This window comes from Thalassophryne amazonica, chromosome 6 (genome assembly GCF_902500255.1).
Source record: "Thalassophryne amazonica chromosome 6, fThaAma1.1, whole genome shotgun sequence".
Taxonomy (NCBI): domain Eukaryota; kingdom Metazoa; phylum Chordata; class Actinopteri; order Batrachoidiformes; family Batrachoididae; genus Thalassophryne; species Thalassophryne amazonica.
This window is the reverse complement of record NC_047108.1, coordinates 113,372,034-113,399,576: the sequence shown is the minus strand read 5'-3', so window position 1 is coordinate 113,399,576 and position 27,543 is coordinate 113,372,034. Positions and strand designations below refer to the sequence as shown.

The 27,543-nt window shown below is 39.6% G+C and overlaps 2 protein-coding genes across 5 annotated transcripts in view; one reads left to right on the top strand and one right to left on the bottom strand.

Annotated features, from left to right (window-relative positions):
- arhgef16 (Rho guanine nucleotide exchange factor (GEF) 16) overlaps positions 1 to 825 on the top strand; it is a 37,063-nt gene extending 36,238 nt beyond the window's left edge. Inside the window, exon 15 of the mRNA XM_034173167.1 lies at positions 42 to 825. Within this exon, the coding sequence (XP_034029058.1) occupies positions 42 to 181 (140 nt within the window). The 3' untranslated portion in view covers positions 182 to 825. The remainder of the gene's footprint in view (positions 1 to 41) is intronic.
- ybx1 (Y box binding protein 1) lies at positions 702 to 24,039 on the bottom strand. Of its 4 annotated transcripts, none has more exons than XM_034173168.1 (8): positions 23,775 to 24,039; positions 21,045 to 21,108; positions 20,813 to 20,846; positions 19,884 to 19,973; positions 19,425 to 19,769; positions 18,937 to 19,034; positions 17,939 to 18,225; positions 702 to 1,020 (listed from the first exon to the last, which is right to left on the bottom strand). In XM_034173168.1, the coding sequence occupies exons 1-7, from the start codon at positions 23,878 to 23,880 to the stop codon at positions 17,985 to 17,987; spliced, it is 978 nt and encodes a 325-aa protein (XP_034029059.1). In that variant the 5' UTR covers positions 23,881 to 24,039; the 3' UTR covers positions 702 to 1,020; positions 17,939 to 17,984. The 4 variants fall into 4 exon arrangements, with proteins under 4 accessions (XP_034029059.1, XP_034029061.1, XP_034029062.1 ...); XM_034173170.1 differs by having other exon boundaries at positions 18,949 to 19,034; XM_034173171.1 differs by having other exon boundaries at positions 19,488 to 19,769.
- Positions 24,040 to 27,543: the final 3,504 nt, after the last annotated feature.

Here is a 27,543-nt window from a genome sequence, read left to right as displayed (position 1 = left end):
AAATCAGTCATATGCAAACTTCATAAACAATCTTTTCTTAGCGTGGTGCTACGGCGAGAGGATGCGAGACGGAGAGCGAGGCTGGTTTCCTGCCAGCTGTGCCACTGAGATCACCAACCCAACCGCTATTGAGAATAACATGCAGCGCATGAAGCGCCTGCGCAGAGAGACAAACGTTTGAGCCCCAACCACAGAAAATTCTGTTGAACATCACGGCACGACGTGACGCAACTCAACACCGAGACTCGGGCCAGAGACATGATTAAATCTAATTATTACCAACAGAAAGCTTACTGTTTTAAGAAAACCTGCCCTGTTATGTTACAGCGGCAGGGTTTACTTTTATCCCACGTGTACAGGTTTTGCTGTGTAATGTTGGTATTTGTACACATGTAGTGTCATCTGTACACTTTTTTTTTTTGACTTGGTGCCTCAAAGATGAGTAATTTGTAATATAGATTACATGTCTTATTAAAGCTCATTGTTATATTTCAGTGTGTTTTTAAGATGAGTTTGGGTTGTGGTATAAAGGGTATGTATACTCTAAATGTAGATCATGACACCGTACCACTGTTTAACTTGAAATATTTGAGTCTGTCTCTAAATAGCTGTGATATGGCATGTGGAAGCTTATTCTGTGTTGCCCTCAAAGAATAAATAAAAAAAAAAACTCTTGGGACAAGTCTCCTGGCTTCTGGACTTTTTTTATTTGAGCTTGCATTTTTAAAATGTTTGAATACATAAAAAGTTATTCAAAAGTGTCAAACTGACCAGATATCAAATTTCATTTTAAAAACCATTTGGTGTAAAAACTTAGGACAGATTTAGAAAAACATTTGCTGTTTCCCCAAAACATTGTAGCTGTCACATAAAAATAATGGAGACAAACGAAAGAGTCTGCATAGATTCTGCAGGCAATCGGTGGTATTCTGGTCAAATGCATGGTGCAAGCTTGTGACGATCATCAAGTCAAATCTGTTTATTGCTCAGATCTTGTTGGATGTTTCTTGTTCACAAAAACTGCAAGAGAACAAAAAATGCAATGTTAGGACCCTTTAGAGACTGATTAGACCTGAAACTGCATTAGCACAGTGTGATCTAAATGGTACTTGCTTATTTCATCTAAGTAACGGCGAAGACCCCCAGAAGTACATGCAAAAGAACCAGATTTGCATTATTGGGATATTTAACATAAAAGACTGTTCATGGTCTTCTTCGCCTACATGTGGTTGTAGATCATTTGGCAACAGTGATCCCCTCTAAATATTTCTTGTAACAATTGAGAAGCTTGTTTCTACAGTTTTGCTTTTTTTAGGAATATATATACAGTAGTGTTCAGAATAGTAGTGCTATGTGACTAAAGATAAATCCAGGTTTTGAGTATATTTCTTATTGTTACATGGGAAACAAGGTACCAGTAGATTCTCACAAATCCGACAAGACCAAGCATTCATGATATGCACACTCTTAAGGCTATGAAATTGGGCTATCAGTAAAAAAAAAAATAAGTAGAAAAGGGGGTGTTCACAATAATAGTAGCATCTGCTGTTGACGCTACAACCTCGACTCTTATGTTCAAACTGCGTTTTTAGCAATCCTGTGAATCACTAAACTACTATTTAGTTGTATAACCAGTTTTTCATGATTTCTTCATCTGCGAGGCATTAATTTTGTTGGTTTGGAACACAGATTTTGCTCGTTTATAGTGTGCTTGGGGTCATTGTCTTGTTGAAACACCCATTTCAAGGGCATGTCCTCTTCAGCATAAGGGAACATGACCTTCAAGTAGTTTGACATAGCCAAACTGATCCATGATACCCGTTATGCAATATATAGGCCCAAAACCATAAATCAATTCAAATCAATTTTATTTATATAGCGCCAAATCACAACAAACAGTTGCCCCAAGGCACTTTATATTGTAAGGCAAAGCCATACAATTACGTAAAAACCCCAACGGTCAAACTGACCCCCTGTGAGCAAGCACCTGGCAACAGTGGGAAGGAAAAACTCCCTTTTAACAGGAAGAAACCTCCAGCAGAACCAGGCTCAGGGAGGGGCAGTCTTCTGCTGGGACTGGCTGGGGCTGAGGGAGAGAACTAGGAAAAAGACATGCTGTGGAGGGGAGCAGAGATCAATCACTAATGATTAAATGCAGAGTGGTGCATACAGAGCAAAAAGAGAAAGAAACACTCAGTGCATCATGGGAACCCCCCAGCAGTCTAAGTCTATAGCAGCGTAACTAAGGGATGGTTCAGGGTCACCTGATCCAGCCCTAACTATAAGCTTTAGCAAAAAGGAAAGTTTTAAGCCTAATCTTAAAAGTAGAGAGGGTGTCTGTCTCCCTGATCTGAATTGGGAGCTGGTTCCACAGGAGAGGAGCCTGAAAGCTGAAATGCATGAATTAGTCATTTATTTGACTAATGACTAATTAGTCATTAGTCATCAAATCAGCATCACTCTGAGACAAAACCTTTCTAATTTTAGAGGTATTGCGCAAATGCAAAAAAGCAGTCCTACATATTTGTTTAATATGCACATTGAATGACATATCCTGATCAAAAATGACTCCAAGATTTCTCACAGTATTACTAGAGGTCAGGGTAATGCCATCCAGAGTAAGGATCTGGTTAGACACCATGTTTCTAAGATTTGTGGGGCCAAGTACAATAACTTCAGTTTTATGAGTTTAAAAGCAGGAAATTAGAGGTCATCCATGTCTTTGGTTGCCATAGTAGGAGAAACACGCCCATATCATGATGCTTGCACCACCATGCTTCACCGTCTTCACTGTGAACTGTGGCTTGAATTCAGAATTTGGGGGTCGTCTCAAACTGCGGCCCTTGGACCCAAAAAGAACAATTTTACTCTCATCAGTCCACAAAATATTCCTCCATTTCTCTTTAGGCCAGTTGATAAGTTCTTTGGCAAATTGTAACCTCTTCTACACGTCTTTTATTTAACAGAGGGACTTTGCGGGGGATTCTTGCAAATAAATTAGCTTCACACAGGCGTCTGTCACAGCACTTACAAGTAACTCCAGACTGTTTTGATCATCCTGGAGCTGCTCAATGGGTGAGCCTTTGCCATTCAGGTTATTCTTCTATCCATTTTGATGGTTGTTTTCCATTTTCTTCCACGCGTCTCTTTCTTTTGTCCATTTTAAAGCATTGGAGATCATTGTAGATAAACAGTCTATAATTTTTTGCACCTGCATATAAGTTTTCCCCTCTCCAATCAACTTTTTAATCAAACTACACTGTTCTTCTGAACAATGTCTTGAACGTCCCATTTTCCTCAGGCTTTCAGAGAGAAAAACATGTTCAACAGGTGCTGGTTTCATCCTTAAATAGGGGACACCTGATTCACACCTGTTTGTTCCACAAAATTGACAAACTGACTGAATGCCACACTATTATTGTGAACACCCCCTTTTCTACTTTTTTTTTTAAACTAATAGCCCAATTTCATAGCCTTAAGAGTGTGCATATCATGAATGCACCATCACCAATAACCAGCAAAAATCTATTTAAGCATAAAAATTCAAAAAGAAAAAATAACATAGCACCTTCAACTGCACCACAGACTAAAACAGTTAAATGTGGTCTATTAAACATTAGGTCTCTCTCTTCTAAGTCCCTGTTAGTAAATGATATAATAATTGATCAACATATTGATTTATTCTGCCTTACAGAAACCTGGTTACAGCAGGATGAATATGTTAGTTTAAATAAGTCAACACCCCCGAGTCACACTAACTGCCAGAATGCTCGTAGCACGGGCCGAGGCGGAGGAGTAGCAGCAATCTTCCATTCCAGCTTATTAATTAATCAAAAATCCAGACATAGCTTTAATTCATTTGAAAGCTTGACTCTTAGTCTTGTCCATCCAAATTGGAAGTCCCAAAAACCAGTTTTATTTGTTATTATCTATCGTCCACCTGGTCGTTACTGTGAGTTTCTCTGAATTTTCAGACCTTTTGTCCGACTTAGTGCTTAGCTCAGATAAGATAATTATAGTGGGCGATTTTAACATCCACACACATGCTGAGAATGACAGCCTCAACACTGCATTTAATCTATTATTAGACTCAATTGGCTTTGCTCAAAATGTAAATGAGTCCACCCACCACTTTAATCATATCTTAGATCTTGTTCTGACTTATGGTATGGAAATTGAAGACTTAACAGTATTCCCTGAAAACTCCCTTCTGTCTGATCATTTCTTAATAACATTTACTCTGATGGACTACCCAGCAGTGGGGAATAAGTTTCATTACACTAGAAGTCTTTCAGAAAGCGCTGTAACTAGGTTTAAGGATATGATTCCTTCTTTATGTTCTCTAATGCCATATACCAACACAGTGCAGAGTAGCTACCTAAACTCTGTAAGTGAGATAGAGTATCTCGTCAATAGTTTTACATCCTCATTGAAGACAACTTTGGATGCTGTAGCTCCTCTGAAAAAGAGAGCTTTAAATCAGAAGTGCCTGACTCCGTGGTATAACTCACAAACTCGCAGCTTAAAGCAGTTAACCCGTAAGTTGGAGAGGAAATGGCATCTCACTAATTTAGAAGATCTTCACTTAGCCTGGAAAAAGAGTCTGTTGCTCTATAAAAAAGCCCTCCGTAAAGAAGAAAATAAGAACAGCCCCAGGTTTCTTTTCAGCACTGTAGCCAGGCTGACAAAGTCAGAGCTCTATTGAGCCGAGTATTCCTTTAACTTTAACTAGTAATGACTTCATGACTTTCTTTGCTAATAAAATTTTAACTATTAGAGAAAAAATTACTCATAACCATCCCAAAGACGTATCGTTATCTTTGGCTGCTTTCAGTGATGCCGGTATTTGGTTAGACTCTTTCTCTCAGATTGTTCTGTCAGTTATTTTCATTAGTTACTTCATCCAAACCATCAACATGTCTATTAGACCCCATTCCTACCAGGCTGCTCAAGGAAGCCCTACCATTATTTAATGCTTCGATCTTAAATATGATCAATCTATCTTTATTAGTTGGCTATGTACCACAGGCTTTTAAGGTGGCAGTAATTAAAACCATTACTTAAAAAGCCATCACTTGACCCAGCTATCTTAGCTAATTATAGGCCAATCTCCAACCTTCCTTTTCTCTCAAAAATTCTTGAAAGGGTAGTTGTAAAACAGCTAACTGATCATCTGCAGAGGAATGGTCTATTTGAAGCGTTTCAGTCAGGTTTTAGAATTCATCATAGTACAGAAACAGCATTAGTGAAGGTTACAAATGACCTTCTTATGGCCTCAGACAGTGGACTCATATCTGTGCTTGTTCTGTTAGACCTCAGTGCTGCTTTTGATACTGTTGACCATAAAATTTTATTACAGAGATTAGAGCATGCCATAGGTATTAAAGGCACTGCACTGCGGTGGTTTGAATCATATTTATCTAATAGATTACAATTTGTTCAAGTAAATGGGGAATCTTCTTCACAGACTAAGGTTAATTATGGAGTTCCACAAGGTTCTGTGCTAGGACCAATTTTATTCACTTTATACATGCTTCCCTTAGGCAGTATTATTAGACGGCATTGCTTAAATTTTCATTGTTACACAGATGATACCCAGCTTTATCCATCCATGAAGCCAGAGGACACACACCAATTCTCTAAACTGCAGGATTGTCTTACAGACATAAAGACATGGATGACCTCTAATTTCCTGCTTTTAAACTCAGATAAAACTGAAGTTATTGTACTTGGCCCCACAAATCTTAGAAACATAGTGTCTAACCAGATCCTTACTCTGGATGGCATTACCCTGACCTCTAGTAATACTGTGAGAAATCTTGGAGTCATTTTTGATCAGGATATGTCATTCAAAGCGCATATTAAACAAATATGTAGGACTGCTTTTTTGCATTTACGCAATATCTCTAAAATGAGAAAGGTCTTGTCTCAGAGTGATGCTGAAAAACTAATTCATGCATTTATTTCCTCTAGGCTGGACTATTGTAATTCATTACTATCAGGTTGTCCTAAAAGTTCCCTGAAAAGCCTTCAGTTAATTCAAAATTTGGTGCTATATAAATAAAATTGATTGAATGCTTGGTCTTGTTGGATTTGTGAGAATCTACTGGTACCTTGTTTCCCATGTAACAATAAGAAATATACTCAAAACCTGGATTAATCATTTTAGTCACATAGCACTATTATAATTCTGAACACTACTGTATAGCAGTGAGTTCAGCTCTGAAGGTTTTTCTTGGGATTTGGGTCTAAACTCAGTTGGCTGCTTTAAAACAATTCTACTCTGCTGCTGGTGGATGAAACTTTGGATGTGAAAGTCCTTCACCTCAAATCACAGGTTCTGACACTGGCCAACAAGTTTGGTTCAACACCTTTATCATTTGATTTCAGTGATACATTTGATGCTTCAGCCCCAAACCTGTAATTAAGATTCAATTAACATTCGTGACTCCATTTAATGTATATTCTGATTTCACTATATGAAAATGTTACACAGAACTGGTTCTTATGCATTCATTTCTGAAGATGTAACTGTTCAAAAAGCAACTGTACTTCAAAAGCCAATGTCTGTCATACACAGATTAAGATATATCTATACAGAGAGAAAGCGTGCAATCAGCTGCACCTTCAAAACACACCAAACATTTTAGAGTACATAAACAAAGGTCACCAGCAGTGTTTCCTGTTATTTTTATAATTCACTGATGGCTGTATGACTGGGCTTCATGGGTATTCTTTAAAAATTAATGAAGTGAAAGTGACTTATTATAACCCAACTGCAGTTATGACTTCAGAGACTATTTTGAATTTTCCATAAAAACTTTATTTTTTGTAATTTCAAGTGTGATTTCTTTCTCAGTCATACAAAGTCCAGTAAAAGGTGTTAAATATACATATTCGCTGCCGGTGTGATGTTAAATATCTACAGATTATTTCTATTTGGCTACTCAGATAAGACAGGGAGCAGCTTACAGTAAAATGAAAATACAATGCAGATTGTTTTCTTCTAGTAAATTGAGAAGAGCAGTTGTCAGTAGGTGGTCTGCAAAGGCTGTGGGTGAGGCAGGAGAATTTCTGTACTCAATTAGATTAGACAGAACTTTATTGATCCCTTGAAGACTCCCTTAAGGAAATTAAGCAGCATTGTATAGCAGCACACAGGGTAAGAAGCACACAGTATCAAAAGTGGAGAAAAAAAAGTTACAAATATAAATGGGTGATTCTTAGACTACAGGCACTTATGTCCTTTGATCATACTGTATGAAAAACAGAAAAAAGGGGAAATTTCACACTTTTATAGTTATCTATACAATGAAAGTGTTAAGAAATTTGTTCTAGTAGTCTATGATGACTTTCTCACCTTTTTTCAGCATCATTATATGCAAATATTGCCGTTTTGTGCTTGTCCCACACCCAGACTTTTGATCTTCAATGATAAAAATGAATTGTAAAGAAACGTTTTTCTAATGTTTTAAAATATCTCTGAATAAAATATCAGTAAAATAATAAAAACATAATTGGGATAGTCAATATCATACAACTGTTGTGATTTTTTTTTAAACAAAATGTAGTTGTCCCACACTATTGCCGTAATTTCCACCACAACACTGTAATGTCCCTAAACAGTTTGTATGAAAGATTGTTTGGGTAGTTTCTATGGAGATAAACAGTGACATCAGAGAACATGTATATAGCGCCAAATCACAACAAACAGTTGCCCCAAGGCGCTTTATATTGTAAGGCAATGGTGTAGTGGAAATTACATTTACAAGGCCAGTAGTGCCCGTAGTTAAATAATCACCCAAATACCAAACATACTGATCAATTCTGGTTTACTACTGTCATTCTCATCCTCTGTTTTCCCATTATTCCCCCCGAGCGATTTAATGATTGCTGTACTGAAATGGCTGAAATTTTTTAATTGATCCAGCTGTAGCTTGATTGTTTCGTAACAAAGGAAAAAGTTCATTTTGAGTGGTATTTGTGTAGAAAAGGCTCCAAAGTTGGGGCGTATATAGAGAATGGTTGGCTCATATAGGAACGCCCCTCTCCATTGCTGGTTATATAGTGTAACGGACGGTATTTTGTCAGAGAAAAGTTGAGTTGGCAGAGCAGTTAATTAATGATGATGAAACGTGAGTATGTGTGTATGTCAGGGATGAAAGTGGTGAAAAACAAATTTCAATTTATATAGCACAAAATCACAACAGAGTTGCCTCAAGGCACTTCACACACATAAGGTCTAACCTTACTAACCCCCAGAGCAACAGTGGGAAGGAAAAACTCCCTCTAAGGAAGAAACCTCAAGCAGACCAGACTCAAAGGGGTGACCCTCTGCTTGGGCCATGCTACAGACAAATTACAGAACAATTCACAAAACAAATATACAGGAAATGCTGTTAGTGCACAGGACAGGAGGGTCGCCAGCACAAATACCACACCCATCTCTGGATGGAGCTGCACCTTAAACAAAGAAAAAACAGAATCAGGCATCAGAAAGACAAATACTGTATAATTTGCCAGCATTAAACAAGAAAAACAGAAGAAATACTAAGGCGATCACTGGCCACTAGGCCTAAGCTTCACTAAAAGATCCAGAATTTAGGTAAAGTTGAGGCCGCGGCATGCTCCATTTCCTAATAAAATCAATTAAAAGAGCAAAAAGCGTAAAACTAAACTATACCAGTATGCTAGCCATACAAAAGGGAAAATAAGTGCATCTTAAGTCTGGACTTGAAAGTCTCCACAGAATGTGATTGTTTTATTGACGCAGGGAGATAATTCCACAGACCAGGGGCACGATAAGAGAAAGCTCTATGACCTGCAGAGTTCTTATTCACCACAGGGACACAAAGTAGTCCTGCACCCTGAAGAATGCAAAGCCCAGGCCGGTATGTAAGGTTTTAATTAGGTCAGCTAGGTAGGGAGGTGCCAGTCTGAACAATTTTATACACTAGCAGCAGAATCTTAAAATCTGATCTCACTGGGACAGGAAGCCAGTGAAGGGATGCCAAAATGGGTGTAATGTGATGGAACTTTCTGCTTTGTGTCAAAAATCTGGCTGCAGCATTTTGAACCAATTGGAGAGCCCTAATGCTGGACTGTGGCAAACCAGAAAATAGAACATTGCAGTAGTCCAATCTTGAAGAGATAAACTGATGGCTCGGGGCCTCAGCATCAGCCATAGACAGGATGGGACGAATCTTCACTATATTTTGCAGGTGGAAGAAAGCAGTCCTCATACTATTTCTAATGTGGAGGTCAAAGGACAACGTAGGACCAAAAATCACCCCAAGTTTCCTCACTTTGTCAGTGTGATGTATGACACATGAGCCTAGGCTAAGCGTTAACTGGTCAAATTGATGCCGATGTCTCAATGGACCAAGAACCATCATTTCAGTCTTGCCCGAGTTTAGAAGAAAGCAATTGCTGGACATCCAGTTTTTCACTGATGCAAGACAAGGCAATTTTCATTATTTTATTTTTACTTCTATTTTGTCCTTTGATTTTTATATGGACAACAATGGAAATAAGTGTTTTCATTTTCTTGTGTCATACATGCATTTTAAACATATTTACAATTATATTATGTACGTACACTAAACTTACTAAATAAAATCACAAATGTACTCACGCTTTTTATATAGAGATGATTTACCATCCCCTGCTGAATTGCCGTGTGAGTCCAGAATGTAAATATTAATGTCTGTTGTTCATTGTTGTTAGTGTCTCTAAAAATATTAGTATCATCAACATCTGGTTTTGTTGTCGTTCATCCTTGACCCAAAATACATAAATACACTAAAAGGCAAATGTCAGAGTTTAAAAGTAGGAAGTTTCTAGACATCCAACTTCTCACTGATGCAAGGCAATCTTCAAAGGATTTTATGTGAACGAGATCACCAGCCATTATCGGCATGTATAACTGAGTATCATCAGCATGGCAGTGAAAGGTAATCCCATAACGCTGCAATATGTGCCCAAGGGGTGCTATACACAGGGAGAAAAGCAGGGGGCCTAAGACGGACCCCTGTGGAACCCCAAATTTCATGTCACTAAGGCAGGGGTAGTGTTACTGTACAAAACAGTGAGAATGACTGGTCAAGTATGACGTTAGCCATGCAAAGACACTCCCAGTAATCCCAAAATGATTTTCCAGCCTATCAAGTAGAATATGATGATCCACGGTATCAAATGCAATACTGAGATCTAACAGCACCACAACCGTAGTGGTGTCCGAATCCCTTTTAAGCAGAAGAATCATTCACAGGGCTATGAAATGAAAATTGTGAAATCTGAGGAAAAGTTGCAGGGGGTCTGGGGGGGCACAGCTCCCTGGGAGCCGGGGTCTAGGGCTCTGTGGGGACCCAGAATTATTTTTTTATCTAATGATACTTTTTCAGCATCTCCTGGGAAGAACAAATCTCAAAATTAGTGGGTATTACTACAGAAATGAACCTATTTCTAGATAGTTTCAGTTTCCCAGTGATAAACCTAGTTTCTCTTAAAGAACTTGACTTACCATTGACAGCAGAAGAAAGAAATCTCGCTATGAGATGCATGCAAAACAAGGCTCCTGGCCCAGACGGGTTCTCAGTTGAGTTTTTAAAAAAATTTCAGGATAAATTGTCGCCATTATTGCATGCTGTGCATATGGAATCACTACAAATGGGAACTCTTCCACCCACTTTAAGACAAGCATCCATAAGTCTCCTCTTAAAAAAAGATAAGGATCCGGATCTCTGTAGTTCCTACAGACCTATGTCGCTTATAAATGTGGATGCTAAGATCCTGGCTAAAGTCTTGGCCAATCGCCTGGAAAATATTGTACCATCTATTGTTTCACCTGAGCAAACTGGATTTGTTAAGGGGCGGCAGCTCTTCTTTAATGTTCGTACACTTTTAAATATTATCTATTCCAGAACTACTGCAGCAATACCCGAAGCAGTGATCTCAGTCGATGCTGAAAAAGCGTTTGACAGGGTTGAATGGGACTACTTGTTCGCTGTTTTAAAGAAATTTGAGCTGGGAGATGGGTTCATTTCGTGGATCCGTCTCCATTACACATCTCCACAAGCTAATATTTCCACCAATAATATCCAATCAAATTTTTTCTCTCTTGCCCATGGCACCAGACAGGGGTGTCCTTTATCTCCCCTATTATTTGCAATAGCTATAGAGCCTCTGTCAATCTTTTTCCGCTTGTCCTCCATTTTTACTGGGATTACTCGACTGGGTACAGAGTTTAAGCTATCACTCTATACCGATGATTTATTGTTATATGTCTCTGATCCCGTTCTATCCATCCCAAAAATTGTATCTGTTTTTCAGAGATTTGGATCATTTTCAGGCTACAAGGTGAATATCTCTCAAACTGAATGCTACCCTGTTAACGCTTCAGCATTACAACTCAAACAATCCGATATTCCTTTTAAATTGAGCGCATCTGGCTTTAAGTATCTAGGGATCAATGTAACCAGAACATTAAATTCCCTTTTTTCTGCCAACTTCTTGCCTTTAATGTCTAAAGTTAAATCTGATTTCCAAAGATGGGGGAGCTTACCTCTTTAATTGGAAGAATTAATGCAGTCAAAATGAACATCTTGCATAAGTCTCACTTTTTTTTGCCTAAACAGTTCTTTAATACAATTGATCAAACTATTTCTCACTTCTTATGGGGTGGAAAGGTACCCAGGATCCGTAAATCCATACTTCAGAGATGTAAATTCAATGGCGGATTGTCACTTCCAAATTTTCAATTATATTATTGGGCTGCACATATTCACAAGACCTCATTTTGGTTCAGATCAATAGATTTGCCATGGTGCAATTTAGAGGCACAGTCTTGTGATTCATCCTCCCTTATCACTTTGCTTACATCTTCTATTCCATCCAATCTCTCCTGCTTTACAAATAACCAAGTGGTTCATTCCACACTCAAAATTTGGTATCAATTTAGGAGGCAAGTCTACCTCTACTTTAACTCCCTTATTGAGGAATAATTTATTTCAACCTGCGATTACAGATTCAACCTTTTTTGCTTGGCATAATAAATGATTGAAACGTTTTAAAGCTCTTTACACTTATGGTATTTTTCGCAGCTTCTCAGATCTCAGTAGAACTTAATCTTCCACCATCTCATCTTTTTCGTTATTTTCAAATTAAACAATGTGTTAAGGTCTTGTTTCCAGTTTTTCCATCAATACCACCAATTCTACAGTGGGAAGACCTAAGCCATGACCCACTTCAGAAGTCACACATATCTAATGTTTATAATCAGATTTTGTCCTTTGATTGCACACCAGTCACCAAAGTCAAGGCTGCCTGGGAACAAGAACTTGGCTTGAATTTGGAAGATAACTGGTGGGACATTGCTCTTAAAAAAATTTATACAAGCTCAGCTTGTGCTCGTCTCACCCTCATACAGTTTAAAGTACTGTTCAGAGTTCATTATTCCAAACCTCGACTCTCACAAATCTATTCCACTGTCATTGACAGTTGCGACAAATGCCAAGCTCCATTTTGTAATTTAACTCATATGTTTTACTCCTGCTCGTTGCTTTCTCGCTTCTGGCAGAACTACTTTGATACCATGTCAAAAACACTTTCAAAGACCATAAAAATATCACCCCATGTTACCATATTCGGGCTCCCAGAAGACCATACCACGTTTATCTCTAACCAATTAGATATTTTAGCTTTCACTTCTCTATTGGCAAGACGGCATCTTCTTCATTGGAAGTCAACTAAAGCGCCCTTTGCTGCTCAGTGGCTCAATGACACCATGTCTTTTTTAAAGCTGGAGAAGATTAGATATTCAGTGAAAGGTAACTGACAAATTTTATAACAAATGGCTTCCCTTTTTAACATTCTTTCGCTCTCTCAACTCATTCCCTCATGACTGATGGACCCCCTCTCCTCCTCTCTCTCTCTCAATATTTTTAGTATTCTCATAATTTCTTCATTATTTTTTTATTTGTTATGAACCTATTTTATTTTTATTTTATTTCCCTTTTTTATTTATTTATTTATTTATTTATTTATTGTCTTACTTCGTTTGTTTTGCCTTTTCATGTTCCGGTTCCTGTTCAAACAGAAAACCTTAGGAGGCAGATTATTATATGCATTATTTTTTATTCAATGTGATGCACAGTATTTCTATTATACTGATTGTGTTTATTGACAGTTGCACTGCAGATGCGATCTGATCACTGTAAGTATGACATTAGTTCCTGTGCCTTACCTCCTAATAAAAAATATTGGGAAAAAAAAAATTAGTGGGTATTTAAATTATCCTATATTCAACCTTTTATTTGACCTGTCAATGATGATGTTGAAATAACAGAATAAGACATGGAAGTAGGACCTGGAATGATTTTCCTTTTAACTGTAAACCAAATTATGCATTAATTCAGAACAATTAAACTACGTGAAATTTATGAAGACTGAAAAGACTGTTAAACCATATCATGGTAAAATATCAACAACATACCTTATAGTAAAAAGTCACTTTCTTGTGTAAATTCCTGTAAGTCCATTCAAAGCCACAGTCTTTTTTCCAATAAAAGAAAGTCAACATTAATAATAAAGTCACATAATCTTGTCTGAAATCCTGTTTGAACAGCACAATGTTTATTTTCCAGGAAGAGAAAAATTCTTACTGTGTTTTCCTGATAGCACAGTTCACTTTTCCCGTGTCTTATCTTTCAGGTGTGTTGATGAAGCCAGCAACAATTCCACAGATTCTTGTCCTTATAAAACTTTTTCAAAGTCTTTCTCGCCATCTTTTCTCTGTGCGACGTCAGACCGTGACAGACATGCTGCACAAATCTTTTAAAAACTTTTGTCAGCATGCCAAGTGAGATACTATCAAATTCTGTAAATCTAGGTAATACCTCAGTAATGGCGCCCACCTCAATAGCAGGGTGTAGTGGCTGGGTTAAGGGATGCTGGGATATGTTTAACCTAATGTCTTCTATTTTCTTCTCAGAGTAATCCAGGAAATCTTGTGCTGTAAAAAGAGAGCGAACTACAGGTGGTTGTCCATGAATAAGTGTTGCCACCGTATCAAACAAGAACTTTGAGTTATGCTTGTTTTTGCAAAAGATGAAACCCAAAATTATTATTATAGCCTTGTGAAATACTAGCACCAGAATGCAGTGCTTTCAAATGCAACCAGTTTTACTATAAATAAAAATCATAACCAATGGACCTTTACAGTATTTAGCACAGTGCTTTTATTTTACCTCAAAATATATCTAGTCATTTTTTAATTGATTAAAAAGTAAAAACTGAATAAATCAATTGTTAAGGCTTAAAAGAAGTAATTTAGCCATAAGGTCAAGTGAGAGGGGGAAGTGTTGGCTTTATAAGTACTTGAAAGACACTACTGGACTCTGGACAGTGGATTTAGTACTGCTATAATGGACTGATGCAGCAGGTGGCAGCAGTGCACTGCCATTAAGCATCATAGAAGAAGGGAGGGGTAAGTTTGATTTTATCACTGGGACACATGTTTTGTGAGGAGCGCATTTCATGTCAAAATAAAGCTATAAAGTGTAAAAATGGAAGGAAATCAATTGTAAAGCCTGAAAGAAGTTTCTGTAGGAAGTATTTTAGCAATAAGTTTAAGTGAGAGGGCGAAGTGTTGGCTTTTTAAATACTTGAAAGACACGGGATTCAATGAGGTTTTTGGACTGCTATAACGGACTGATACATTAGGTGGCAGCAGTGCAACAATAAGGATGCCAGCTGCTTTATATGATGATATAAAATGAACATAGAAACAAATTTTGAGGGGAATCCGTATACAAACAGGTTTTGCTCACACGCAGTGTGAAACTAGAAATAACAACAATCCTTGAGTCATTAATTGTTATTAGGGCTGCAGCTATTGATTATTTTAGTAATCAAGTATTCTATCGATTAATCGAGTAATTGTGATAAAGTACTTTTGCATTTTTAACAACATCAACAGTCCAGGGCTCTCCCTAAGCAATGGTACAATGTCGCTGGATCATCATTGAGAATGTAAAATTTAGTGTATCCTTTTCTGTTTTCCTGCGTAATCATTTTTAAAGTTTTGGATCTTTCCTGGGGTCGGGAGTTCAGCCAAAGTCTTGACATTTTGCTAAAATGGCTTTCCGTTTTTCCCAACTATTATTTGAACATAGTATTTCATATTGTTTTAAAAATCAGTTTTATTATCAATTACATGAAAATAAAAGGATTCCTATTAAACAGGTTACTGGAAGAGACTCAGACAAAATTAAACAGACCATTTAGAATATTTGAAACAGCAAAGCCTCAGTACCCCAGCTCCAGAACACAGTTTAAACTTGAACTCACACCAAATACAACCCCTGGCAAAAATTATGGAATCACCGGCCTCTGAGGATGTTCATTCAGTTGTTTAATTTTGTATTAAAAAAAAAAAAAAAAAAAAAAAAGCAGATCACAGACATAACATAAAACTAAAGTAATTTCAAATGGCAACTTTCTGGCTTTAAGAAACACTATAAGAAATCAGGAAAAATAATTGTGGCAGACAGTAACTGTAAAAAAAAAGATGGAATCACTCAATTCTGAGGAAAAAATTATGGAATCATGAAAAACAAAAGAACGCTCCAACACATCACTAGTATTTTGTTGCACCACCACTGGCTTTTATAACAGCTTGCAGTCTCTGAGGCATGGACATGAGGCATGAGTGACAAAGAGTACTCTTCATCAATCTGGCTCCAACTTTCTCTGATTGCTGTTGCCAGATCAGCTTTGCAGGTTGGAGCCTTGTCATGGACCATTTTCTTCAACTTCCAAAGATTTTCAATTGGATTAAGATCCGGACTATTTGCAGGCCATGACATTGACCCTATGTGTCTTTTTGCAAGGAATGTTTTCACAGTATTTGCTCTATGGCAAGATGCATTATCTTGAAAAATGATATCATCCCCAAACATCCTTTCAATTATCCAAAATATCAACATAAACTTGTGCATTTATTGATGATGTAATGACAGCCATCTCCCCAGTGCCTTTACCTGACATGCAGCCCCATATCATCAATGACTGTGGAAATTTACATGTTCTCTTCAGGCAGTCATCTTTATAAATCTCATTGGAACGGCACCAAACAAAAGTTCCAGCATCATCACCTTGCCCAATGCAGATTCGAGATTTATCACTGAATATGACTTTCATCCAGTCATCCACAGTCCACGATTGCGTTTCCTTAGCCCATTGTAACCTTGTTTTATTCTGTTTAGGTGTTAATGATGGCTTTTGTTTAGCTTTTCTGTATGTAAATCCCATTTCCTTTAGGCGGTTTCTTACAGTTCGGTCACAGACGTTGACTCCAGTTTCCTCCCATTCGTTCTGTTGTGCATTTTCGATTTTTGAGACATATTGCTTTAAGTTTTCTGTCTTGACGCTTTGATGTCTTCCTTGGTCTACCAGTATGTTTGCCTTTAACAACCTTCCCATATTGTATTTGGTCCAGAGTTTAGACACAGCTGACTGTGAACAACCAACATCTTTTGCAACATTGCGTGATGATTTACCCTCTTAAGAGTTTGATAATCCTCTCCTTTGTTTCAATTGACATCTCTCGTGCTGGAACCATGATTCATGTCAGTCCACTTGGTGCAACAGCTCTCCAAGGTGTGATCACTCCTTTTTAGATGCAGACTAACGAGCAGATCTGATATGATGCAGGTGCTAGTTTTGGGGATGAAAATTTACAGGGTGATTCCATAATTTATTCCTCAGAATTGAGTGAGTCCATATTTTTTTTCCCTCTGCTTGGTCTAAAAAAGTAACCGTTACTGACTGCCACAATTTTTTTTCTTGATTTCTTATAGTGTTTCTTAAAGCCAGAAAGTTGCCATTTAAGATGACTTTAGTTTTGTGTCATGTCTGTGATCTGCTTTTTTTTCTACAGAATTAAACAACTGAATGAACATCCTCCGAGGCCGGTGATTCCATAATTTTTTGCCAGGGATTGTATAAGACTTTATTCACCTCATGTACTTACTGAAACGTACAAATAGTGGGAAATTTGTTGATCTTAGTATGGGGAAAAAAAATAAAAAAATTTTCAGCTAACGTCTCCTCAGTGTTGTCAAGTTAAACTGTCACAAACACTAACAGCATGCATTTCACAGTAAAATTATTTGCTGGGATGCTGGCATTAAATGTTTTATTGTGAATTGGTGTGAGCAACATGAACTATCTGATGTTTAACTTTGCTACCAGCAACATCAGCCAGCGAGCCATGCCATCTTGGACGTTATCGTGCCATGCCCAAGCCATATCTGAAAACTGCCTTTTGCTGTGTCCGTCGTTTAGCAGGTCCGTGGGTTCACAGCCAGGCAGAGGGCTCTGACCTAAAGCGGTTTAGTTCGTCACACCCAGGGATGTGTGAGAAATGTAACACCATATTAGCATTTTGTTATTAATCACCAACTTTGAATTACGCCCTGCCTCATTTAGGCACCGTGTCTGAGCATGATTTGGAAAAAAATATACGGCCGGTCCCACCATCACGTTTACTTTTAATACCAACCATAACAGTGTACTGTAGCTAGATGCTAGCTGTCCGTGGCTTATCTTCTTTTAAAAAGCAAAGCCACACTTTTGTGCACTATTTTTTTTTTTTTTTTACACTGCTGCAATGTTAGCATACGCGCCCATCTGAAAACACTGCTGTGATGTGTGACCAATATAACCAGAACCAAAATTCTTCACATGCACTGTACCATCTGGCACAAACGAAGGTTTTGTGGCAACAAACACTACATACATGGCAACTTATATGCATGTCAGATTTTTATTAGGTAATGTGACCCCTGAACTCTGATTTTAAAGTGTTTCAGGGTCAATAGTCATGATATCACTGTAAGTAACAAGCTTATATTAGAATTTGAGGCTCAAGACTCACCCGGACGATGGTAAAAGATGGTAGGTGCCGGTGGGCAGGTTGTTTCCTACTCAGCCCCACTCTGCTGGGCCTCGGGAGCGGACGTCTTCTCTACAGATGGGTCACCTCCTGTCTTGGCCTCTTTTGTTTCCTGGCCAGGTTTGCCACCAGTCTGTGGGCGTCTGCGACGATAGTTGATGTTGCGACGGTAGCGCCTCTGGCGGGGCTGTTGGTTCTGACCACCATCACCACCCTGATTTTCCTTGTCCTCCTCACCATCCCGCACTGGTCTGGGACGGGGCGGACCTCTAGGAAAAACAAATGAACAAAAAACAGCACAAAACGCTGTGAGCTATGCAAGACTTGATAAAAAAAAAAAAAAAAAAAAAAAAAAAAAACAAACAGCAGAGGCCATGCAAAGTCCACAACTGAGAAAAGGGAGTAGATTTAACACCAGTTAGAAACTGCAGTTTGTCAATTTTAAGTTGGTTTTATATTTCCCTGTAATTAGCAGAGCACTCACAGGTTCAATAAATAACTTATAAATAAATGTTCAGATCTGAAATGTTTGCTTCTAACAGATGCAGGTTAGGACCAATGAACCTCTTATTTTGGGTCATGTTGGCATATTTTCACATGCACATTAAGATACAGACGCAGGCCAATCAAGTTGCTTGTGAAGCCTTGTTGCTAATTGCAGGGTCGCGGTAGGCACCGCTGCATGTTATTAGAAAGAAAAGCCTTAATGCAGGGGTGTCCAATTGAGCTCTTGGAGACAACCTGCCCTGCATGTTTTCATGTCTATCAGCTCCACTTGCACAGGATTATTTAACTTTGATGCTTAACAGGTCTTGAATAGATACGCGCATTCAACCAAGCTAATGAGACTTGGGTGGAGCAGAGAGAATAAAAAACAAAAAAAAAAAACATGCAGGGCAGGTTTTCTCCAAGAGCAGGATTGGGCTTTAGGATGAGAGCAGCTGCCAGCCCCCCTGCACCAGTAGAGCCAACATGCAGACCTTGGTCTGAACCTTGCTCGGTAGCCTCTGTTGTAATTCTGCCTCCCAGGCTTGTTGCCCTGGTCTGGACCTCTCTGGCCTTCATCACCTTCACCACCCTGAAAAAAAAAAAAAAAAAAAAAAAAAAAAAAAAAAAAAAAAAAAAAAAAAAAAAAAAAATCAGATCGATAACAACTGTCACAGTTTGTGTCTTGTGTTTTTGACGGGAAGCCAAACTGGCAGGCTTGAAGGTTTGGGATTAACGCCAATGACAGCATTTGAACTTGTCAGTAGGGGCCGATTGGAGTAAATTTGGGAAAAGAAACAAATACATAAAAAAAAATAAAATGGCAAAGACCCCCGATACACCAAGATTCACTGTCCACAACCACGTGAATGTTGCACTGGAGAGGGTTCAAAGTTGCATAAGACATCAACATATCAGAGGTGCAAACTCTCATAGGATGCCCGAGTGCCTGTTTCAGGATAGTAGCCCTGTGACGGCGTACCTCAGCCATCTCTCCGCGTGGTGCGTTGGTGTACGGGGGCCGGCGGCCGTAGCGTCTACGTACAAAGTATGGTGGGTATCGCTGTCTGCCAGGGTATGCGGGCCTGCGCTGCTGTTGCTGCATATCTCCTTCAGGGGCACTATCTCCCCCGTCTCGTCTGCCTTTGTCACGACCGCCACTGCCTGGTTCACCCTCGCCGTCACTCTGGTAGTTTTCAGGGTAGTCTCCACCACGGGGTGGGCCCCTCCTTCGGGGATACCGTCTAAAGCGGCTCCTCTCGGCAGCATACTTACTGCCCTGTACTGGAACACCTCCCGGGCCGGTGACATTTGCCGCCTCTGCCCCCTGTGCAGAGCAAGAGAAATCATTTAAAAGAAACTGTATCTGACTAACCAAATTATCAACATGCTAAAAACCTACAAGGCAAGTCATCTATTATTGATTAAGTATCACCCATACCTTCTCTCCTTCCACAACGTCAAATTCCACAGTCTCGCCATCTCCAACACTGCGGAGGTATTTTCTCGGGTTGTTCTTTTTGATGGCTGTCTGAAATTAGGAAGGCAAGAACTTAGATTTCCCATTAATATCTACTTCAACTTATAGAATTAAGGATCCTGCCAACCTGGAGCCTTAACGCAGCAAAAACTGCCAAGTAATTAAGCATTTAGTGGCTTCATGACTTCGACAGTAAAGGAAGACTGACCTAACACCACTCTGTGACTTTCCTCTTTGGCTACTGTTTCATTTGTGTTTACCAACAATGACATTCTATCATGACTAGCTCTCTCTCTACTCCACTGCAAGCGAAGTGAGATGCAGTAATGCTTCATAAGAGCCAGACTTGGCCAATGCGTGCTTCAAACAGGCTGAAAATCAGTTTCTGCTGCAGAATTGTTTTTCTAAGCTTGGAATTTAACAGCTATTGTGTTAAAAACTGTACCTCAGTACAGACAGCACTAGATAATAGAAAAACTTGACTTGGTACGAAAGATCTGGTTCACACAAGAACCTTAATTTGGACACTTAACTTTGATTGTTTAAAAGCCTTTTCCAGACAGAAAGACTTGCTATGGTTTGCAATCAGAAGCTGTGAGGTCTGGTGCACTTTTCTGATCGACAATGAGAGAAGTGTTTGAGTCTCGCTCACATTTTTGGACCAAACTAGTTGTGGGGACAGAATGTGACGTTATGAAGGGTCTTTTGCATTTCAGCAGACAGACATGTCCAGCATAACTGGTCAATAATTACTTTAGCTTGTGTATGTGTACACCTCTGAATGAGAAGTTGCACTGGTATAATCTAATGCTAAAATGTGTGTGTGGCACAAATAATGCATGCAAGTTGGCAGGTCTAATTTCACAATTTAACCATGTCCTTCTGCTTACCTGGTGTACAAAAACATCTTCTTTTGTATCATTCCTGAAAAAGAAGATCATTATTAATATTAATTGGACAGTATAATCTTACAGCACATGTGGAAACATATTTCCAACAAGAGAGCATGGAGTAGTGCAGAGCGAGGAGAAGACAAATCATGTGGTTCACTTTGTAAGCAAAGCCATAATAGGATTTGGAACGTTCCTTTACGTGTCTTTAAGAGGGGCAGGGCCAACCTACCTATTGATGAAACCATAGCCATTCCTGACGTTGAACCATTTGACTGTACCCAAGACTTTTGTTGCTATAATCAGAAACAACAAAAGTTTGTCATTATTACAAAGACAATGTCAGAGTAATTTTTACTGTTACATAATAAGGACAGAAAGAGTCGGCTTGATGAACAGTTTTGTTATTAATCAACTGTTCACCCTGCAAAATGTTGCACCAGTTACAGGCGTGCATCAGAGCAGCTAAACTTCACTTATAGTGATATAAACCAAAAAGGAGCAAAGGCTCACATTCAGAACTTGGAACCAGTTCAGAGTTTGTCATCTTAATGTGATAAAAGCCTGAAACACTGCAAAGGAGCCTTTTCAAACTCCACAACTCACCTGCAGATGACAAACAGTAAAGGAATCGAAAAACTACAGATGATTAAAAACTAAGGCCAGAGATAAAGTGTGAGTTATATTTAACCCCCAACTGTCGAGCTTTTTATAGCTCTGGCACTTGGGAAGGGTCAGCGGCTCCAGCTACACTTGGTGAAGCCATGAAGCAAATGATTCTGCCCCCAAACATTTATTTATCCTTTTGAATCTCTACACTGAATGGAGTAAAAGGTGACTCACTCCACCATCATGGGATGTCAATTTGACTACGCTAACAGGAAGAACTGTAAGACTTCATGTGAGAAAAGTGCCAGACTGATGATGGGAAATGTTAACTCAGACTAAACAAATAGCTTTGGACTTTACTTTCCCAACTACAAATATTTTACAGTTTATAAAAGGAGAAGATTAACTGGAGCATTTGTTACAGGCAAAACAATTGATCAGCAACAAAAAGCACCAATCAATCAAAATTCAAAGTTTGCAGTGTGTGTGGATGTGTGTGCAAGTAAGTTATATATGAGTGCAAGCATTGTTTTTGAGGATGCATAAGTAAATTTTGTTGTGCTGTTTAAACTGTGCAATGAAAATAAAGGTGATGCTAAAAAACAGGCACTGCTTCACATTTTTAAATTCAAAGGCACTGTCCATTTTCACCGTTCACAAGACTGACAAATTTTACTTCCTGCTGATATTGTGTAAGGTTTGTTGTATTTGCTGCTCAATTCTATGGAAAATGGGAACTTGGAATTTGCAACACCCAACTAGCAAAATCACATCTAATAAAGCTGTGGTGAGAAAATGATTCAAACAAACCAAATAAAAACTTTGCTACCACATGATATGAAACACAAATACGCCTAAGCAATGGTCTCGGGCCACAAAACCCCTAAAAGTGGTAGCCCAAATGTCACGTGAAAACAACTTCCTCCTTTCCTAAACTGTGATACTTCCATAAAAGCAGGAATGGTGCCATGGTTGTAAACACAAAACAATTTGACTACAGTTTTAACATTTTGTGGGAACTAAACAACGTAATTGAAGACCTTACTTGTGTGAAGCGCCTTGAGACAACTTTGTTGCGATTTGGTGCAATATAAATGAAAATAAATTACATTGAAGACAACAGTATGAATAATTACAACAGGATTACTTTAATTTTTTGTTAAAGACAAAACTATTAATGCGACCCTGACACACGGTTTCCACCTGCAGCTCTCGTCTCGCATGCAGGCATAAAGTTCGGTTATTAATCGCATTATTGGCTTTCTTGTGGAGTTGCTGTGGTTGGACGTGTAGCTGCTGTCAGCATTTCACGTCCCACTGTGGCGTTTTAAGCCGCGCTGATCCACACGTGGTGCTGTGGCACACCGATACGAGGACCAGGTGGCTCGTTAGCATAGCTAACCATGTGGCTGGACGGGAGTCAGCCCAGTCACAACACATCTGATGCACTCTGACCAGCTGTCAACGACCAAAACAATTTAGACCGATGATGTAGCCGTTCTACCAAAGGAAAAACAACCCCATCGCTAAAGAAATGACTAATGACACGGCGGACATTTTGGGTGGCCCCCGCAGCCATGTAAATAGCTAACGTTAGCCGGCTATGCTAACTTAGCCTCGTTAGCTGGAGGTCCATGAACAGGAAGGCCCTAGCGACAGCTACTAACGTTTCAAACGAGGAAAAATTGAGAACATGTGACACTGAAGTGACAATACGCGTAAAAACCGCATTTGACGTAACGGTTTTACTCATTTGCAAGGACCAATTTACAGTTTTAACGCTAAAACTGCGGACGCTGAAGAGGATTCTTCGGCGTGAACAAAGAGACGGCTGTCGGCTACAGTTAGCTGCTTTAGCTCGCTGCCCACAAACTCCAACCTCAGTCGCGGCGCGTTCAATTTAAAACTCATTGTATTCCATAAACCTTCCGTGTCTATCGGTTAGAGTCTCGCTGACAACGTGGCAAGTGACTGCTTCAAAGAGAGGTCACAGTCACGATTAACCGTAGCGTTCGGCGTGTTTCGTCCGGCCGGCAACACGCCGATCTGTGTTGGCAGAACGACACTCGGAGGCCGGTAATCCAGATGAGCGAGCTAACGTTTTAAATTATAGCACATTGTCATGTTACATTACCGCTTGAAATGATCAGAATTGTTAACAAGCCAAGACACTTGGATACATTATCCAATTGACACTGATCTGTATTTGCAGTTAATTTTAAGCATTTTACACACGTCAATATTAAATTCCACATATTGAGTAGCGGCAATTCACGAGTCGGCATCAACTCGACATTCAGACAGTCCTCATAAAAGTAGCGTTAACATGGTTCGTTATCCGGTGCTAACTTACCGATGACCTTCTTATCCCCCGCGGAAGCTGCGGCTGCCGGGCTGGATGGGCTCTCCGCATCGGCAGCAGGCTGCGGCGGTTGTTGTGTCTCGGCCTCGCTGCTCATGATTACTGGTGCTGTTAATGGCTTCTGCCGGCGGCGGCTCTCTGCTGTGTCTCCCGGTGCTAGATGGTAACCTGGGCCGGCGGTGGTGGGGGCTACTGCCTTCGGACACTCTGCTTTCCTCTTTCCGCTCCCGTTGCCGATCGAACTGGGCAGGATCAGTTAGTTTGCCGGGCAACGTCCCCGGCCGGATCCGCCTATTCCGTGACTCAATTGGCTGGAATCTTTACCGGAATGAAAGCCATTGTTTTATTGGCTGGCCCCATTGTCCGTTTAAGTTGACAGGGGATTTAGTTAAATGTAATTCGTTAAAATACGATATACCTGCGCATGGTTACCGCCCACAGTGACAAAACTGACCTGTAACGTGAGGCTTCAAAATAAACAAAAATCGAAGATTTTTCACAATAATTTCACACTTAACAGGAAAAACTACATTGTTTACAACAACAACAAAAAACAGACTCTTTGGGCCAGTTGTAAATTCAGAGAACCAAAAGTAATGCCACTGCTAAACATAAAAATGTACTTTTAACAGGCAGGAGTAAATGTAAATGGTACAGTCATCGTAATTATGTGTTTACATTATTGCTACAAAAGATATTTTGCAGTGATTTTCTCTATTATTGCGTATGTGGTGCACAGCAACAGTAAAGTGATGTGCACAGCCCATAATTATTTACAACAGGATATTCTAGAATTGTGTAACAATAAATCTGTTTCCTGTCAACATAATGAAGATAATTATTAATAACAGTAACGGTATGCTGCAGTAGTAGTAGTAGGAATTGTCAGTTTTCAAATTCAGGTGCCTGACATGTAATAAAATACTTGAAAGTCCAAAATATTTGGTAAGTACAGTGAATGTTAACTGTGTTGTTCTACAAAAGCGCGCGCACACACACACACACACCTCTATAAAGCTATATTTTCCCGAAGCCTCAGAGTGTCCCATGAATGAAATCGAATGTTAGCATTGAAAATTTTAGGATGCACTACCTGTTTTCACACAAGAAATAGCCATACCCTATAATTCAAATTCAAATGTATTAATTTATATAGCACCAAATTGTATAGAGGTCACCTCAAGGCACTACACAAACATTTAAAAAAGCAGAACAAAATGAATTAAGAGATTAAAAACACAACAAAAAATTAAAACATAAGTAAAAAGAATAAAAGACGACACACAATAACATAAAATACTAGTGATAAACCAAGGAAAAAAATGTGTCTTCAGTCTAGACTTAAAAGTCTCCACTGAGTCCGATTGGTGGATCTGCATGGGCAGATCATTCCACAGAGTTGGGGCACGGTGACAAAATGCTGTTACCTGCCAACTTTTTTTTTCACCCTAGGAACACACAGTAGACCTGCACCCTGTAAACACAGGGCCCGAGCCAGTACGTAAGACTCATCCAGGTCGGCCAGGTAAAGAGGTGCCAGGCCGTGAACAATTTTGTAGGCCAGTAACACCTTAAAGAATAAGGTGTTAAGATAAGAAGACGTGAGAAGATAAAGAGACCGGAAGCCAATGAAGGGATGCCAAAACCGGTGTAATGTGGTCAAACCTTCTGCTTCATGTCAGAAGTCTGGCAGTAGCATTTTGAAGCAGTTGAAGACCCCTAATGCTGGACTGCGGTAAACCAGAAAACAGAGCATTGCAATAGTCCAATCTGGAAGAGATAAAAGCATGAATCAGAGTCTCAGCAGCATCAGCCATAGATAGGATGGGACGAATCTTAGCTATATTTCGCAGATGGAAGAAAGCAGTCCTCGTAATATCTCTAATGTGGAGGTCAAAGGACAACATGGGATCAAACATTACCCCAAGGTTCGTCACTTTGTCCGTGTGATGTATAACATACGAACAAAAGGTAAGCGCCAGCTGATCAAATTGATGCCAGTCTTCTGGGTCCGGGAACCATTATTTCAGTCTTATCAGAGTTCAAAAGATGAAAGTTACTAGACATCCATCTTCTCACTGCTGCAAGATAGACTTCTAAAGAGTTTACGTGGACAAGATTAACAGCAGTTATTGGCATATACAGTTGAGTATCATCAGCATAGCAATGAAAGGCAATCCCAAAACGCCACAGTATATCCCCAAGGGGTGCTACAACCCCAATTCAAATGAAGTTGGGATGGTGTGTAAAATGTAAATAAAAACAGAATACAATGATTTGCAAATCCTCTTTAGCCTATATTCAATTGACTACACCACAAAGTCAAGATATTTAATGTTCAAACTGATAAACTTTATTATATTTGCTCATTTTGAAATGGATGCCTGCAACACATTTCAAAAAAGCTGGGACAGTGGTATGTTTACCACTGTGTTACATCATCTTTCCTTCTAACAACACTCAATAAGCATATGGGAACTGAGGACACCAATTGTTGAAGCTTTGTTGGTGGAATTTTCTCATTCTTGCTTGATGTACACTACTGGTGGTTGGCTCTCACTGCGGTATTGTATCACTTCCTGTTCCGGAGCGCAGCTGTGTTTTTCTGTATCTGTTAGCTGTTTAATCTGCGCAGTTAGATTGATCTAGTTATCTAGATTACGATTTGTTTCCCAGTGTAATCTTTACGTGCCTTAACTAAAGCACTCCTTCTGCTGAATCACCTCTAAATTATTTACACATTATTCACTTTGCGTGTTTTTAGGAATCCGCTAGCTTAGTGTAGCTACTAGCTCTTAGCCGATTTAGCATGGCGGCTTCTCCTGTCTCTCCCGCACTTTTCTGCTCTGGGTGTGAAATGTTTAGTTATTCCTCGGCCTCCTTTAGCAGTAACGGTACTTGTAATAAGTGTAGCTTATTCGTAGCTTTGGAGGCCAGGCTGGGCGAATTGGAGACTCGGCTCCGCACCGTGGAAAATTCTACAGCTAGCCAGGCCCCTGTAGTCGGTGCAGACCAAGGTAGCTTAGCCGCTGTTAGTTCCCCCCTGGCAGATCCCGAGCAGCCGGGAAAGCAGGCTGACTGGGTGACTGTGAGGAGGAAGCGTAGCCCTAAACAGAAGCCCCGTGTACACCGCCAACCCGTTCACATCTCTAACCGTTTTTCCCCACTCGACGACACACCTGCCGAGGATCAAACTCTGGTTATTGGCAGACTCTGTTTTGAGAAATGTTAAGTTAGCGACACCAGCAACCATAGTCAATTGTCTTCCGGGGTCACTAAAATTAACATTAAATCGGTGTGTAACTTTGCAAAAACAATGTCGGACTCTGTAGTTTTCTCTGGGCCCCTCCCCAATCGGACCGGGAGTGACATGTTTAGCCGCATGTTCTCCTTGAATTGCTGGCTGTCTGAGTGGTGTCCAAAAAATGAGGTGGGCTTCATAGATAATTGGCAAAGCTTCTGGGGAAAACCTGGTCTTGTTAGGAGAGACGGCATCCATCCCACTTTGGATGGAGCAGCTCTCATTTCTAGAAATCTGGCCAATTTTCTTAAATCCTCCAAACCGTGACTATCCAGGGTTGGGACCAGGAAGCAGAGTTGTAGTCTTACACACCTCTCTGCAGCTTCTCTCCCCCTGCCATCCCCTCATTACCCCATCCCTGTAGAGACGGTGCCTGCTCCCAGACTACCAATAACCAGCAAAAATCTATTTAAGCATAAAAATTCAAAAAGAAAAATAATATAGCACCTTCAACTGCAC